This window comes from Sciurus vulgaris (assembly GCF_902686455.1).
Source record: "Sciurus vulgaris genome assembly, chromosome: 12".
NCBI lineage: Eukaryota > Metazoa > Chordata > Mammalia > Rodentia > Sciuridae > Sciurus > Sciurus vulgaris.
The window spans coordinates 111,448,147-111,465,054 of NC_136473.1; the positions used below are offsets into that span (position 1 = coordinate 111,448,147).

At 51.5% G+C, this 16,908-nt stretch overlaps 1 protein-coding gene and 1 long non-coding RNA gene across 2 annotated transcripts in view; one reads left to right on the forward strand and one right to left on the reverse strand.

The window, feature by feature from the left end:
* The window catches only part of ADCY10 (adenylate cyclase 10), a 56,207-nt gene that overhangs the window by 7,683 nt on the left and 31,616 nt on the right, over nucleotides 1–16,908 (forward strand). The window contains 12 exon segments of the mRNA XM_079106574.1: nucleotides 627–715; nucleotides 3,114–3,305; nucleotides 4,654–4,772; nucleotides 5,007–5,083; nucleotides 7,699–7,888; nucleotides 8,154–8,209; nucleotides 10,443–10,543; nucleotides 10,545–10,597; nucleotides 12,560–12,752; nucleotides 13,557–13,643; nucleotides 14,081–14,355; nucleotides 15,840–15,976. Of these exon segments, the coding sequence (XP_078962700.1) occupies nucleotides 627–715; nucleotides 3,114–3,305; nucleotides 4,654–4,772; nucleotides 5,007–5,083; nucleotides 7,699–7,888; nucleotides 8,154–8,209; nucleotides 10,443–10,543; nucleotides 10,545–10,597; nucleotides 12,560–12,752; nucleotides 13,557–13,643; nucleotides 14,081–14,355; nucleotides 15,840–15,976 (1,569 nt within the window).
* LOC306641482 lies at nucleotides 1,940–3,158 on the reverse strand. The gene is made up of 3 exons (XR_013758166.1): nucleotides 2,907–3,158; nucleotides 2,662–2,769; nucleotides 1,940–2,549 (listed from the first exon to the last, which is right to left on the reverse strand). It is a non-coding gene; the product is annotated as an uncharacterized lncRNA (long non-coding RNA).

Below are 16,908 nucleotides of genomic sequence, written 5' to 3' on the forward strand. Positions count from 1 at the left end.
GCTCATGGGAGCAGAAAGGATAAAAAACCAACTGGTCATTTCAGAATTACTTTCCTGGAGAAGCAGAGACAAGGAGACGGAACAGAAAAATAACCGGTAGCATCAGGTTACTTCAAGTTTCCTTTTTGTGTGTACGGATTAAGCAGAGGGAATTTTATTGTGCCATTTGAAACTGGTTTGCTGGGAGATTTTTCCAGAAGGTCAGATATGCAATCAGTGTCAGCTTGGGGACCTGGGACTTCATTGAGAGTGTTCCCTTTTGACTTTAGCTTGGTCTGTCAGGGTCCCAGGCAGGAGCTTAGTCCAAAACAATGCCTCCTGTTGTTTCCTCCCACAGTCACCAGCCTGAGATCAGAGGCCAGCTTCCATCTGATCTGCTGTCCTTGCATCCTGGCTCCATCCTCCTCCCTGGTGACGCTCCTGCCCCTTACCATCCCCTGTGGCAGTAGCTTTACATCAAGTCCAGAGGCTCCTGTCCTCCCCAAGCCCCAAATCATAATGACAGTGAGACCAGGGCTTAGAGCTACATGCAAAAGAATTCCAGGAAACCTGTAAGCACCCTGGAGTTCCCTTGGCCTGGGGAGCAGGCCTCCCTTGCTGAGCCGCCCCTCCTCCTGCCCTCCTAGACTTCCTGAGGCTTGCCTGCATCCTGGATTCTGATCCCAAACTGGAGATGTCCCTACAAAAGTATGTGATGGAAAACATTTCAAAGCAGGTATTTTCATAATTGAATTTTTTGGCTTTAGAGATGTCAGAGATCTTGGACAGCTGGAAAGAATAAAAGAAAAAAATGATCCAGTGGATTGAGGACATTCTGTATATGTGGATGACAAATTCAAAATACATTGCTTAACTCAGGACCCTACTTGGCGGGGGTACTTTGGGTGTAGCTCTGCGGTGCAGACACTCACGTAGCTTCTGCAAGGCCTCGGGTTCAGCCCCAGCATTGCAGAAACAAAGAAGGTACAAGCGGCCTTAGTCACAGCTCCACTATGATAACAAGCATCAACCAGAGGCCAGCGCAGTGGCGCAAGCCTGTAATCCCAGAGGCTTGGGAGGCTGAGGCAGGAGGATCCTGAGTTCAAAGCCAGCCTCAGCAACTTAGGGAGGCCCTAAGCAACTCAGTGAGATCCTGTCTCTAAATAAAGTACTGAAAAGGGCTGGTGGAGTGCCCCTGGGTTCAATCCCCAGTACCAAAAAAAAAAAAAAAAAAATTAAAAAGAGCACCAACCAGGACTGTGTTGCCTTATGCAACTGGGCAAAGAGCAGGGACTGCAAGAGGTGACGCAGGAGCACAGGAGCACCTATTCTGTGCGCCCCAGGGCAGAAGTGGAGTATTCGAGCATCCAGGCAGTGTCTCTTCAAGTCTCTTGCATTCGTTGTGAGATTTAACAACATAGGTAGTTAGAGCACTTTAATTGCCCTGGCCTCTGAGCCTCCCTTCCCATTCCCTTAGATCTGGACTTTCAAATACATTAAACCATGTCAATCATAACTAACTCTCAGCACCCACCACATGCCAGTCACTCTGCAATGGCCTTTTTTATTTACTTAGACACCAGGGATTGAACCCAGGGGCACTTTACCACTGAGCTACATCCCCAGCCAGCTGGATCATAGGCATGCGCTGTCATGCCCAGCATAACCCCATTGTATATGTGAGAAAACTGATGCTCCAGAGATTATAAGAGGTGGTGTCAGGGTTTGGACCCTGGTCTGAATGAGTGCCATGGTTTTGGCATAGGCTATGCACCGTCCTAATGTATGTCTGTTTTAGTGGGTTTTTAAAAAAATTTTTAAATTATTTTATTTTTACAGACTGCATTTTGATTCACTGTATACAAATGCGGTACAAGTTTTTGTTTCTATGGTTTTAATCCTGTCAAAATGCAATTGTGTCCTACAGGAAATTTTTGTAAGACAAGCTTGACCTGGGCACACCTTCCGGGGTCAGCCCGCATGGGGTTGGGGTGGAGGGGGCAGAACCGCTCAACAGCAGGGGACCTGCAGGCTGAAGAGAGGGCCATTGCCTGCAGCCAGGGCGGGAGCAGGAGCTTCTGGGGACAATCCCATCTCCACCAGTCACTCGTCAGTCAGTCAGGGCAAGCAGGGGCCCCTAAAATCACCTGCCTAGCGGCCAATGCTGGTGCCTGCAGTTGTCCAGCCCTTGGGAAAGTCACTTCCTGCACCCATCGTCACCGCCCCAAAGGACATAAGAAATCATGCTCTGTTAGCGGCGACCAGCTGAGAGCAAGGTCTACAGGAGGGATAAGGGATAAGGGGTGACTCCCAGGGAAAGGGTCACTCGCAGGGTGATAATGAACAAACACCCGGCGAAGAGCAACCAGATGCTGCGGTCCCGACTTCCAAACCACACTCAGAACTCGTGTCTCCATGCTCCCTGTGGGTGAGCTGCTGCGGACAGGGGCCAGGACGCGAGTGCCAGAGCTGTGCGGAGTGAAATCTGCAGGTCTGGGTCCTCGTCTGCTGCGTCTTCCCACAGGACCTTGGGAGAATTGTGTTACTTCTCTATGCCTCTGTGATCTGATCTGTAAAATGGGAAATATAAAACTGACTTTATTTTGCCTGAAGATAGAGTGAATGTAATGTAGAAATCTTCCCGAAGCCACCAGACTATGTAAAGGCTGAATTACACATTACTCTTTTTGTTTTTGGAGGTGCTGGGATGGTCCCCAGGGCTTTTTTACTTGCTAGGCAAGAGTTCTACCACTGAGCTACATCTCCAAGCCCGAGCATGATATTCTTATCCTACCATTAAAAAAAAGAGAGGTCCAAAGAACAGCACTTCTCCTCTTATCCTGAGGTCTCTCAGTGGCGTGCAGGAGCTAGTAACTGGGGCGATGGAGTGGTTGCTGGCTAAAAATCAGCAACTGTGCAAACCCCACTTTCAGAGACGGGAGCTTGCCATTTCCAACAGCTCAGCTCCAGGTTGGCTGGCTCTGCGGGGTTGTGCCTCACACACCCTGACGGCTTCAGCTTCCTGGACTCTTAAGAGGCTGCTTTCCTCTTTCCAGGGACAATCTGGGTGTGGGACGGGGGTGGTGTTGTCAGGAAGGATCCACCGCTGCAGAAAGTCGCTCTCTACCCTGCAGATCGACGACAAACAACTTGGGGGTTATTTGTCTGAGCTCCGCCCAGTGACGATTGTGTTTGTGAACCTGATGTTCAAAGAGCAAGACAAAGCAGAAGTCATAGGCTCGGCCATCCAGGATGCCTGTGTGCACATCACTTCTGTCCTGAAGGTCTTCCGAGGCGAGATCAATAAAGTCTTCATGTTCGACAAGGTACACATGAGCTAAGGGGTGGGAAGCGGCCAGCGGTTGAGGTTAGGGTGCGTGGCCAGCCGGCTGGGGAGCTGGAGGGAGCAGACATCAGTGTCTGTGAGTCGGAACAGCTCACACGCGGACGTGGCCCTTGCTGGTGCCGGGCGGTGCTCCCGGTACTTGGCGTACATGAACTCCTCTCCTCCTCGTGACCACTCCAAGCCAAGTGCTCTTGTCGTGGTCCCCATCTTGTAGCTGTGGCTAGTTCTCACTCGTGCCTCCACGGGCACTGGGTTCACACCCACTGGGTCTGTCTCCCTGGTCCGCTCACCATCTCAGCTCTCTCCTGCTCCTGTGGCTCCCGCCTACTGCGTCACGTGATTCCCAGGATCTAGGTCCCGAGCCTAGTGACCTACATGCCCAGGAGCTGGTTTCCAGCAGTGCCCGCCTGCCACGTCAGCGTTTCCATCCGTGGCAGGGAGGAAGTGGCTCCTCTCCAGCTCTCAAGTGCTGTGCATGGCTCAGTCCGGCTCTCAGTTTGTTCTCCGTTCTGCGGTGAACAGAGGACCTGAGAAGGGGCAGTGAGAGTTGCCTCCCTGTCTGCAGAGCAGAGCGTTTGGTCGGCCCACATCCACTCGCTCGCTCTTCCAACGAGCACGCAGCGGGCCTTGGGCCACGCGTAGAGGCAGCCGCCGAGTGGCGCTCTGCCTGCAGGGCTGGGCAGGGGCGCCAACTCGGCCGAGGGAACTCGGAGGGAGTGCTCGCGGCCAGTGGGGCCCTCCAGGGCGGCTTCAGTGTTCCTTAGGAGGGTCGGAGAGCACAGGATCTCGGGACAGTGTGCGGTCTCGCAGGCGTGGCCCTCAGGATCCTGGGTGACCCCAGTGAGTCCCTGAACAGCTCTGATCCTTGGCTCACTGCCTGCCTCGCCTCTTTTTTTGTTTTTGAAGGGGTCTGGCTGTGTTGCCCAGGCTGTTCTCCAGTTCCTGGGCTTAAGCCATCCTCCCTCCTCTGCCTCTCCAGCGGCTGGGCCTGTGGACCCACAGCACTGTGCAGGGCTCCATCCAGAGCTGGGAAGGCAGATTTCTGACCGCAGAGCTGGACCAGCTCTGTGCTACCTCTTACGTAAACTTACAATTTGTGGCATGAGACCTTGGCCACGGGAGAGCGTAGGCAGGGGAGGGTGCCCAAAGGGCTCCTCACCACTGGCCGCCTCGGAAGCAAGGACTCAGCAAGGGCTTGGGAGCTGGGTGACGTTCACTAGAGATGGAACTGATGTGAGAGGAAGCAGGAGCAAGTCCCACCCAGAGACTGAAAGTCATTCCAGGGATGCAAGTCCGGTGCCGGCAGGTCCGCTGACTCTCCCACACAGGGCTGCTCCTTCCTCTGCGTCTTCGGCTTCCCCGGGGAAAAGGCTCCCGACGAGGTTTCTCATGCCTTGGAGAGTGCTGTCGATATATTCGACTTCTGTTCTCAGGTCCACAAGATCCAGTGAGTGTTGACCCTGATCCCACCAGGGGTCCCTGACCCTTTGCAAAGACCCTGGAACAGAGGAGGAAAGGAACTGGGCCGAGTCCTGTGCCTCTGCCCCCTCCCTCTGGGGACATGGGCTGCTGGGCCCCCTTCACCACGCCCTGCCCTCCCCAGGTTCCCTTGGCTCTTGACGTTCCTGAACCTGACTTTCTGTTAAGGTGCTCGTTCTCTGTCTCCCCTCCACCATGCCAGCACCGTGTCCATCGGCGTGGCCAGCGGGATCGTCTTCTGCGGCATCGTGGGGCACACCGTGAGACACGAGTACACGGGTGAGCCCTGGGCGGCAGTGCGTGGGTGGGCGCGTGTGGCCCTCAGGGGTCTGGAACCTGCGGGCGCCTTGCCCTGCAGGAGCTCCAGGTCTGCAGAGCATGCATCTTGGGGCCCTGAGGAGAACAGGAAACGAAGGCGCTGCAGGGAGGAGCAGGGGGCGCTGTGGGACCTGGGGCCTTCGTGGTAACTCCCTCATTCCTGGAACAGGTCAGGACCCTTTCTTAACATTAAGAATATTGGCGTTACCGGAAATAACACTGCTCTGCAGGAGCGTGCTGAGGAGCAGGGTGATCTCTCTGCCTCTCTGTCCCATGAGGGTTTAGCAATGATACATCTAAAACACTGGGCACCACTGAGGTCCCAAAACACTATGTCCAAAGTGACACTGTGAGATTTTCTTCAAAGTGACCACAGAGGGCAGTGGACAGGCAAGGGTCAGGCAGGTGCCGTGGGGTGGCAGAGGGTATGTGGTCATCGGTGATACTATACTTTCACATATGGTGAAGCTCCCCATTACAAAGTCCGTCAAAGGATCAATTACAACAATTTACTATAGAGATCATTTTTAAAATTATTTTTTCATTTCTTTTAGTTGTCAGTGAAACTTTATTTTCATTAACTTATTTATCTGTGGTGCTCAGGATGGAACCCAGTGCCTCACACGTGCTAGGCAAGCACTCTACCCCTGAGCCACAACCCCAGCCCCTAGGTTAAAGGTCTTAACTGACTGTATTTTCTGTTCTAGAATCAGGTGATGCTTCCTTCCGTAAAATAGAGTAAGCATCCCCATGGTCAGTGCAAAGGAGTGTGGTTTTATAGATAAGGCCCAAGAAAGCAGAAACAGAACGCACAGCAGTTTGGTCCTTGGAAGGAAGGGACAGGAAGACAGAGCAAGGAGAAGCGACTGATTGGTTAGCATCAAGTCGCTTCAGCTTATCTTTGGTGCGGGATGAAGGCAGGGGAACTCACCATCTTGCCTGTTGGAACCAGCCCATTTGGGAAACTGGCATCAACCTTCTCCTGATTTTTTTTTTTTTTTTTTTTTCTGAAATTCAGATAACAGCTTGGTGTGAGCATATAGAACTTTAGCATGGGGGAGTCTATTTTGATTTTTATTCTGGTTTCTTGGGACTCAGTGCAAGAGTCAAAACAAAGGCCTCTTGTAATTTTTATTAACAAAGTTTATAAAAGGATTCCCTGGCTGGGAGTGTAACTCAGTGGTACTGGGTTTGCCTGGCAGGTGCAAAGCCCTGTGTTTGACCTCCAGCACCAGAAACAAAACAAGACAGGAAGGTTTTGTGTTAAAATGGAACGTTTAATGCTCATTTAGTATAATATTAAATAAGTGCTTGCAAGCAGCCAGGCACCACCAAAGATGTAAGCATATATTAACTCATGTGTGTGAGTGAGTATGCATGTGTGTGAGTGTGTGTGTATGTGTGTGTGAGAGTGTGTGAGTGTGAGAGAGTGTGTGTGAGAATGTGTGTGTGAGTGTGTGAGAGTGTGAATGTGTGTGAGAGAAAGTGTGTGTGTGAGAGAGTATGTGTGTGAGTGCACATGTGTGTGAGTGTGTGTGAGTGTGTGAGAGTATGTGTGTGAGTGTGTGTGAGAGTGTGTGTATGTGTGTGTGAGTGTGTGAGAGTGTGAGTGTGTGAGAGTGCGAGTGTGTTCATGTGTGTGAGAATGTGTGTGTTCATGTGTGTTCATGTGTGTATGTGTGAGTGTGTGTGAGAGTGTGTGTGAGAGAGTGTGAGTGTGTGAGAATGTGTGTGTGAGTGTGTGTGTGAGAGAGTGTGAGTGTGTGAGAATGTGTGTGTGAGTGTGTGAGAGTGTGAATGTGTGTGTGAGTGTGTGTGAGAAAGTGTGTGAGAGAGAGTATGTGTGTGAGTGTGCATGTGTGTGTGTGTATGTGTGTGAGTGTGTGAGAGTATGTGTGTGTGTGAGAGAGAGAGTGTGTGTGAGTGTGTGTGAGAGAGAGTGTGTGTGTGTGTGAGTGTGTGTGGTGCTGGGGATCCAGTTCAGGGCCTTGCTTATGGTAGGCAAGAGCGCTACCTCTAGCTGCAGCCCGGTCCCCGATTCCTGACCTTCGAGCTCCCCTTGGAGATAGCAGTATTGTCATTGCGTTTCCTTGACCGGAAAGCTGAAGCCCAAGTAATTTGCATGTGGCAGTTAGAGGCAGGGCCGGTGGAGCCTGCGCCATCTGCGGGCTGCAGGCATCGCCCTGGGATGTTCCCTCTGCGATCCTCCACACACACCACTGGCCCTGTTGAGTAAGAAGCCACAGCCCGGAGGGCCTGCAGAGCACATGAGGCGTGCTGTGTAGTCAGTACGGTGCCAGCTTGTGCTCAGCCACCCTGTCCAGAAGGCCAGCGGCAGCCGGGGTGGGAGCTCTCAGCGTGGCCACCCAGCTGGCAGACCTCCCCATGCTCACGGTCCTCCTACCCCACGCAGAGTGTCCTCTTGGCCTCCCAGGGCCTGAACGGGTTTTTAAGTAGCTGTGGACGGGCTGTGGGTGGTTGAAGGCCAAATGCTTATGTCCTTCATGAGTGGCAAAGGAAGTGGCAGGTCAAGGGCTGTTTTGTCCTGCTCTTTGACTCTCTCCTTGCTGTTACAGTCATTGGTCAAAAAGTCAACATAGCCGCCAGGATGATGATGTACTACCCAGGAATCGTGACCTGTGACTCTGTCACCTACAGCGGCAGCAACCTACCGGCCTACTTTTTTAAAGAACTTCCAAAGAAAGCGATGAAAGGCGTTGGGGATTCTGGACCAGTCTATCAGTGCCTGGGCCTGAATGAGAAAGTGTGAGTGGGCACGGGCGCCCTCCCCGGCGGGCGCCTGTCTCCCCAGCGCCCTGCCACTGGCAGCCCAGGCTGCACTTATGGAGCATGGGCTGGGCTGTCGGACACACCAAGCGGGGCCCTCCCCATCTTGCGGCTCAGGACTGCGATTCAGGGACCGACTCTTGCTGGAGATGGAGAAGGAGGCTTCCTGGGGCCTAAAGCCAGACAGACGCTTGCTCTCGCTGCTTCTCCGTCTGAAATCTGACTTCTTTTCTCTCTTCTTCAGCATGTTTGGTATGGCGTACCTCATCTGCAACAGAAACGAGGGTTACCCTTTGCTGGGTAGGTAGTGAGACTTGATTTGAAACTCATTGCGTTTTTTTGCAGTGCTGGGGATGAAGTCAGGGTCTGTGCATGCTAGGCAAGTGCTCTACCACTGAGTGACAGCCCCGCCCTGGACTTCCTTTATCAGACTACAACAGAACGCACAGAATAGTGCATCAATAAGCGTGCAGCCTAGGGCTGGGGTTGTAGCTCGGCGGTAGAGCGCTGGACTTGCATGTGTGAGGAACTGGGTTTGATTCTCGGCACTGCAAATAAATAAATCCATTGACAAAAGAAACACTTTTTTAAAAAGTGTTTTAAAAAAGTGTTGATTAAGTGCAACTTAATCAATTATCACAAAATGAAAATCTAACCATGATCCAAGCCAAGAAAGAGAAACAGCAATATTCCAGGAACACTTACGCATGCTCTTCCACTTTTTCCCCCACGGACTCCTAACACCTGGGATTATTTACACCTGTTTAATTTTACATAAGCCTAGTGCTTGTTCTCCAAGTTTCTTGGGAGGATGGGAGGATGGCTTGAGTCCAGGCATTCAGGACCAGCCTGGGTAACATAGCAAGACCCTGTGTCTTTTTAAATAAATAAATGAATAAGCATGAAAATGTACATAGATGAGCCAGGCATGGTGGTGTGTGCCTACAACCCCAACAACAAGAGAGGCTGAGGCAGGAGGATTGCAAGTTTGAGGTCAGTCTTGACAACTTAGTGAGGTCCTAAGCAACTTATCAAGACCCTGTCTCAAAATAATAAAATACAAAAAGGGCTGGGGATGAGCTGAGTGGCAGAGCACACCTGGGTTCCTACCCAGCATCACACACACACACACACACACACACACACACACACACACACACAGAATCATACATGTGCGAGTAGTTCTTGCTAAACATACCCAGACATTTACGTTACCAAGCACAGCACAGAGCCTCTTTTCCTAAAATGTCTACACGGGGATAAATGGTCCTGGTTTTCCACAAAGACATCTTACAGATGAGTCCTTCACAATCTGCTGTCCCATGAAAAAGTGGTAGTGGGCTCTGAGTCCCCAGGTCTTTTTTTTTTTTTTTTTTTTTCTGTTTGATTTGGTTTGCTTTGGTGCTAGGGATTGAACCCAGGGGCACTTAACCATTAAGTCACATTCCCAGCCCTTTAAATTTCTTATTTTGAGACAAGGTCTCACCAAGTTGCTTAGAACCTCATTAACTGGCCGTCCTCCTGCCTCAGCCTCCTGAGCTGCTGGGATTACAGTCGTGCACCACGGCACCTGTCTCGTCCCTCAGTCTTTTGACAGAAATGCTCCATGTTTTGAAATCATGGTCCTTCCTGCTCATTGTACCCACCCAAGTTTCAGAGGCTGTGAGCTGAGCTTCTGACTTCAGCCAGGATTTCTGTTACATGTATTTTAAAACACAAGAAAAAGAACAGTGACAGGATTGGAACCAACGGTGATTTTTATTTTGTTCTTTTTTTTTTCCTTCTCCTGAGTTTTTCCATATTTTCCAAAGTGAACATTTGTTAGTTTTATAATCAGGAAAAAAAGACAATTTACTTTTACAAATAATTTAGGTTGTCCTTATGATAATAAAAATGTATACATAATTTCTGGAGGTAAATTGAACTTTCTTGTCCCTGATAATGCTTCTAGCAGCCCGAGACAATATAATTTGCATTTATGAGGACAGGTTTCCTTCATCATGGAATTGGAAATAAAAATGTTTTCTCTATAGTCGTTCGGTATTAGAGCCCTAATTTTAAATCTACAGTTTACTGTGCTATAAAAAAAGGGAAACAAGCTTTAGTGTTAAACAGACTTGGTTTAATTCCATTTAATCTGAGCAAATTATAAAGAGCATACAAGAATACTTTTCCTGGGGGGCTGGTGTGTGGCTCAGTTGCAAAGCACTTGCCTAGCATGCGAGAGGCCCTGGGTTCCATGTCCAGGACAGGAAAAACACTAAAAAAAAAAAAAAAAAAAAAACCCAAAAAACAAATCGACTTTCTTTTACAACTGTGGTATTCAAATACAACTGCAAAACCACCTTATTAACTGGAAAATTCTCAAAAAAGATTTTAAAAAGTGTGCAGGGACTCAATAAAGTCTGAACCATGCCATGCCAATTCCTAGGATATTCTTGGAAGGGGTGTCCCTCTGTGCTTTTTTATATCTCTAGACTTTTTTGTGTTGCTGATTTTGTTCCTCTTTTAAAAATAAAAATGAAAATAACAGGGCGTGATAAGGAGATCAGATACTTCATGCGTACCATGAAGGAATTTTTGATGTCTAACTGCAGCCGAATCCTAATGTACGAAGGATTATTTGGATATGGAAAAAAGCCAGATACTTATGGAAATTGAGTACCTGGCTCAAGGTGAGAACCACAGGTGAGTGCCTGGGAATTATCTCTCCGAGTCGATTCAGAGATCCTGCATCCTTAAAGCAGTTCCATTTATTTTGTATTTCTATAACTGTTGGGTGATATGACCTTTGTGCTAAATAAATGATGATGAATATTTTGGTTAGATTAATTCTTGTGGTTTTGGTGGTGCTGGGAATTAACCCAGGGCTTCATGCATGCTAGGCAAGCGCTCTACCCCTGAGCTACATCCCCAGCCCTGATAAATATTTTGAACGAAGAAAAAGAGAACTGGTCTGGTTGTTGGAAATCCTGATTTAAAGCCTGGTGGGGCTTGGGCGTTTTAAAGTTCCCCCCATAATCCCAACATGCCCACCGGCTGGGAACCATTAGTACAGACATGTGATCAGGGCTAGATTCGCCTGCAGAACAGACACATAAGTTTGTCACCCTGCGAGTGGGAATGGACAATGACTGGCCTGGGTACATGCTCTGGAAGGCGGAGCTATTGCAATCACCTGACACTGTTCATCTATCTTCATGTGTGGAGTGTGGTGGGTCCCTTTCTGGATCAGTCTGCCTGGCCCCATGTGGAAGTAGTGACGCTCACAGGGATGACTCTGGAGTCTCACACGGCTTCCCCATCTAAAGCGTGGAAGGGAAACTGCTTGCTCACCCCTTCGCTCTATCTCCATCACTCAGTGTTGGGCCTGAAAAAGGCCCTTTCCAAACACTGAAGCACTGCCGAGGGCCGACTCGCAGCCAAGGGCGGGCGTTCCTTCCTGCAGGCACCTGGGAAGTCCCACAGGGGCCGGGCCCATCCAGGGCTATGCTGGTTACCAGGGCTCCTGACAGCACCACAGACGGGGTGGCCTGACCACAGGAAGGTGGTCTCACAGTTCTGGAGGCCCAGGTTGGGATCCCGGTGTCAGCAGAGTCGGCTCCCTCCCAGGACCAGGAGGAAGAGTCTTTCGCCTTGCTTCTGGGGGTTTTCTGGCCCCGTTTGGTGCTATTTGTCCTGTAGAAGTGTCACCCGGACCTCTGCCTTTGTCTTCGCATGTGTATTCTGTGTCCTAATTTCCCCTCTTCATAAGGCCCCCGGTCTTGGTGGTTTGAGGGCCCAGCTGTCTTTAGTAAGGCCTCATCTTAACTCATCCCTCTCCAACCACCCTATTCTCAAAAGAGCCTCAGTTCTGAGGTTCCAGGGCCCACGACTTCAACACATGGACTTGGGGGAGGTGGGCTGATGATCCTGAACCACCCTGACGTCTGCCCTCCAGTGAAGAGAGCCCCACAGGGAGGGGGAGGCGATCCAGCCTTGGGGCAGCAAGGAGGGCCTCCAGGGGCAGCCTGAGAGGACTGACCCATGAACAGTCAGAGGGGCCCTTCAGGACATGCAGATGACCTCGGCAAAGGCAGGCAAGGAATGCGCATGCTTGCTGGTGGTGGAAGGAAGGTGGCTAGGCAGATGAGGCCTTGGGAAGTCTTGCCTGTCACAGAAAGGAAGGTGGACGCCGGCCTTTAGGCAACGGGAGCCACGGGAACACTAAGCAGGAGAGCGATACAGCAAGGTTTGCCTTCGTACCCCAGGACTGGGGCTCATGCCCAGGGCCTCACCTGCACAGGGCAAGCGCTCCACCACGGACCTGCATCTTCAGCCCAGGTTGGCACCTGACAGCTCCCTCAGGCTCCTGTGGGCGCGATGCCTTCAGAGCCATGCAGCAAGGGCAGGAGTGGCTTGCCACCGTGCAGCGTGGCCAGGGCACAGGGCAGTGGCAGCAGGACTGGAGAGGCCTGGGGAGCTGGGTCAGGTGATGGGGGCTGGGCTCACAGTGGAGTGGGACTGTCCATAGCGGGAAGCAGCAGCTGCCAGGCTGCTGGGCAGGTCCATCCTGGCAGCTCAACAGGAGGAGTCAGTGCTCCCCTTTGACCTTTATTTCTGAAAAACATGTGCAAAACTCCCTCGTGATTCTCGGTCTCTCATGAACAGGACCATTGCTATTGCGTTGACAAAGATCAGCTTCCATCAGAATTTTTACACCATCCAGATACTCATGGCCAACGTGCTAGGTCTGGACACTTGCAAACACTACAAAGAGCGACAGAGCAACCTTCAAAACAGAGTCAAGATGCTGCTGGATGAGAAGTTCCACTGTCTTCTTAATGACATCTTCCACGTCCAGGTACCACGCCTAGTGCTCGGCTTCTGGAGGCTGTGGCCCCAGGCGCGACTGACATCTCCTTGGCCTTAGTATCCTCTCACTAGCACACCCAGCTGGTGAGGAAGCGGCTCCCAATCCTCCCTGAAAATTCACCCACATTCTCTCTCTCTCTCTCTCTTTTAACAGCACTAGGGTCCTAAGGGTCGAACCCAGGACATTGCACACACTACGCACAGCTCTGCCCCTGAGTGACATCCCAGCCCCTACCTCCACGTTCTCAGGATGTACTGGAGGTGTCTGGAAACACCACACAAGAAAATCCAGATGGCCCCTGTTTGTTTTGTTGTTTTGTTTGTGTGTGGTACTAGAACTTGAACTCAGGGGTGCTCTACCAAGAGCTACCTCACCAGCCCCTTTAAAAATTTTACATTTTATTTGGACAGCAGGCCTCGAACTTCTGGTCCCCCTGCCTCAGCTTCCCTGTGGCTGGGACCACAGGTGTGCACCACCATGCCTGGCTAAAGGCCACCTGCTGGCTCATGCTTTTCTTACCTTTCCACCGTAGCTGTACGATTCCAGCAAGGCTGAGGCACAAGGTCACTTCTCCCACAACTGACTGCCAATGCAAAGACAGAACATGTCCTGTTCTTTCCTGGACCTATTACATTCAAGGACAGACAATCAGAGCTGAAAAGGACATTAAGAACTAACTAACATGTGACGGTGTCCAGGCCTGGGACAGCTCAGTGACTTGCCCAGAGCCCCGAGGCTGGTAGTTCCTTTGCTGCTTTCCCATACTGAGTGTGCTCATTCTTCTCCCTACAGTTCCCTATTTCTCGGGAGATTTCCAGAATGAGCACCTTGAGGAAGCAGAAGCAATTGGAAGCTCTGTTTATGAAGATCTTGGAACAGGTAAGAGTCAGCCACGGCAGGAGGAAACTGGGCAAATGACCACTGGCCACCGGCCCAAGGAGCTCTGGCTCCAGGAAGCATTTGGATGTGGGCAAAAGCTTGATCCAAAAGTACTGCACTCTCTTCCAGCTTCCAACCTTGAGCTAAGCGTCAATTCAGAATTTACATAGTCCCTAAACCTCACCCCTGGGACTCGCCTCCCTCCCTCCCTCCCTCCCTCCCTTTCTTCCTTCCATCATTATACAAAGCTTTGCCCAAGTAAGAGTCCATGTCCAAACTAACATGAATTCTAAGTTATTGAAATTCAAATTAATGCAAAGTTAATGAAAAGAAAATTGCAAATGAACCACCCAATCCCACGGACGCACATGCCTGCTGGCAAAGCGCAAGCCCTGAGTCCTGAAGCCTTTCCCTTTCTGTGCCGTGGCCTTGTCCAGACAGTGAGAGAGGAGCGCATCATCTTCATCATCGACGAGGCCCAGTTTGTGGATGTGGCCTCCTGGACCTTCATAGAGAAGCTGGTCCGCACGGTCCCCATCTTCATCATCATGTCCCTGTCGCCCTTCACGGGCCTTCCCTGTGCAGCGGCCAGTGCCATCATGAAGAACAGGAACACCACCTACATCACCCTGGGGCCCATGCAGCCCAGCGACATCCGCAACAAGGTCTGCCTCGACCTCAACGTGCGCAGCATCCCCAAAGAGCTGGACACGTGAGTCGCACCTTCTGCAGTCCCCGGTGCTGACGCCATCGTATCACTGCACCTGCAGTGCCAGTGTTCTTCCACCCACCCTTTAGAGGGGCGGCAAGCCGTGCTGGTGGGCCGGTGCTGCTCGCCCTTCCCCACGGGCTCCCTGCTCCTCTTCCCACACTCTGCTCAGCCAGCCTGTTGCCCTGCATCACACTGGGTCTGCCCACTTTAAATAACGGTCACGTGATGGGAAAGGCAAGCTGGAGAGCCTTAGACCACATCCTGCGGCCACTGTGTCTCCCTGGCCGGCAGGCGTGTGCTGGTGGGCGGAGCTGTTCAGGCCTGACTCTCCGAGTGAGCGCGGTCTGAGCCTCTCAGGGTTGTCTCCCCTGGGGTCTTGAGGGCAGACCCCTAACAACGTGCACTAGTTCTCTCTCAGGGTGCAACTCAGGGCCTCAAGCACTCTGCCTCTGAGCCGCATCCCAAGCCCTTTCTATTTTGTTGTGAGACGGCCGGTCTCCCTAAGCTGCTCCTATCAAGTAGCTGGGATTGCGGGCAGGTGCTGTGTCACACCCAGATGACAGCATCTCTCCTGGGCTGGCTGCTTACAATCCCCCTGTTCTCTGAGTTTGTTCTTTCTAATGAGGTTGCCTTGCTTCTGGAAGGAAGATGACTAGAACAAGGGATCACTTAAAATACCTCCAATCCCATCCCAAAATAAAAAGTAAAAAGGGCTGGGGATGCGGCTCAGTGCAGAACACGCCTGAGTTCAGTCCCCAGTGCCCAAAATAAAACAACTCGAGTCACAAATGTGATTTTCTCTCTTCTCCTCCCCCACACGTTTATACTGCATTTGCCTTTTGATCTAGTGATCCCAGTTCTAGGACAGGGTCTCAAACGTGTTGACACAAATACGAAGAGACTTATGTACAAAGTTTTTATCAAACTCTATGTATATTGACACAAGGCTGGAAGCAATCCAAATATCCATCTCGAAGGGGAGCTAAGCTCAGTAAACTAGGAGGCACGCATCCCGTGGAGCACGGTGCAGTAGTAAAGGGAGTGAGAGTCCTGATCAGAGGGACGACAGGAGGCACGCTTAGGTGCCCTCCCCACGTGTGGGGCGCATGTAACTATCCTTCACCTAGAAAAGGCAGAATGAATAGGGTGTGTGTGTGTGTGTGTGTGTGTGCACGTGCATACACATGCACACTTTTGTTCGTATTTTTTGGAAGAAATTTTGGAAGGATAAACGCACGCAGCTCTTATCTGTATCTAAGGCAGGGAAGCAAGACGGAGGATGTTCTTTACTACATAGTTTTAACTTTGGGAAGATACAAATGTTTTATGTAATTTTAAAAGGAAACAAGACAAAAGCGATCCCTAAAACTTGAGAACAAAGGAACACACAGAGAATGGGACGGGATCAGTGTCAAGTGACCGGGGAGATAGCCAGCCTCCCTGGCAGGCGCTCTTGAGCGGGCCGGCTGCTGTTTCCACCGCAGGTACCTGGTGGAGGCCAGCTGCGGGATCCCGTTCTACTGTGAAGAGCTGCTGAAGAACCTGGACCACCACAGGGTGCTCCTTTTCCAGCAAATGGAGTCTGAGGAAAAGACCAAGGTGACCTGGAACAACCTGTTCAGTAAGTCTCGGGGAGACTCTCCTCTCTTGCTTGCAGTGCTAGAGTTTGAACTCAGAGGTGCCCTACCGCCGAGCCACATCCCCAGTCCTTTTGCTTTGTTTTGAGACAGGGTCTCCCTACATTGCCCAGGCTGGCCCTCAGCTCACTGTCCTCCTGCCCCAGGCTCCTGAGTTCTGGGATGACGGGTGTGCGCCTCCACACGCGGCACCTACTCTGCCTTCCCTGACCAATCCTGATGTGGAGAAGGTGCCAAGGATGGGGCTGCTCCATCGGCTGCTTCCCGCAGGGCCAGAGGGCTTGAGGACGACAAAAATCTTGCTCTGACTCCAGGTTGCACGAGGACTTAGCGAGGCCCGGGAGTCCCTGAGCAAGGCCAGCGCACACCAGCGGTGGACAGGGAAGAAGCCTGGAAAGTTTGAGGCGCAGAGGCAGACCCCAGGAGCTCAGGGCGCTCCATGTTTTCCAGAGGTGACGTGCCTCGCCCAGAGAGGGCTGTTGGCAGGGCAGCCACACTGCAGAGGGCAACGAGGGATGGAACGTGCGGCTGGCACCGTGGGGCGTTCCATCGCAGAGAGGACCAGGCCAGAGAGTGGGGTCAATAAGCGATTTGGAGAGTCAACTGATGCTCACTCTAACTTTGGGGCTTTTCTGTTGGCATGCCATCGGGTTTCTGAGTCGTCACAGTCTTAGCTCTAAGTCTGGTATGTGTGAGGCAGAAGGAACCAGGGAGCTCTGTGCCCCATGTTCCCTGGGTCCCCAGGTCCCCAGAGGGTCTGCCTCCTCTCCGCCTGGGTCTCTTGTGTTTGTTTTGGGTTTGACGTCCAGGGATTCAAGTTGTACTTGGCAGGAGAAGACGGAGAAAACTTGCCTCCAGTCTTCCGGAAGGGGAAGTCTTTATTTTCGTGACTCACAGTAAGCGGTGGCGATTTAAC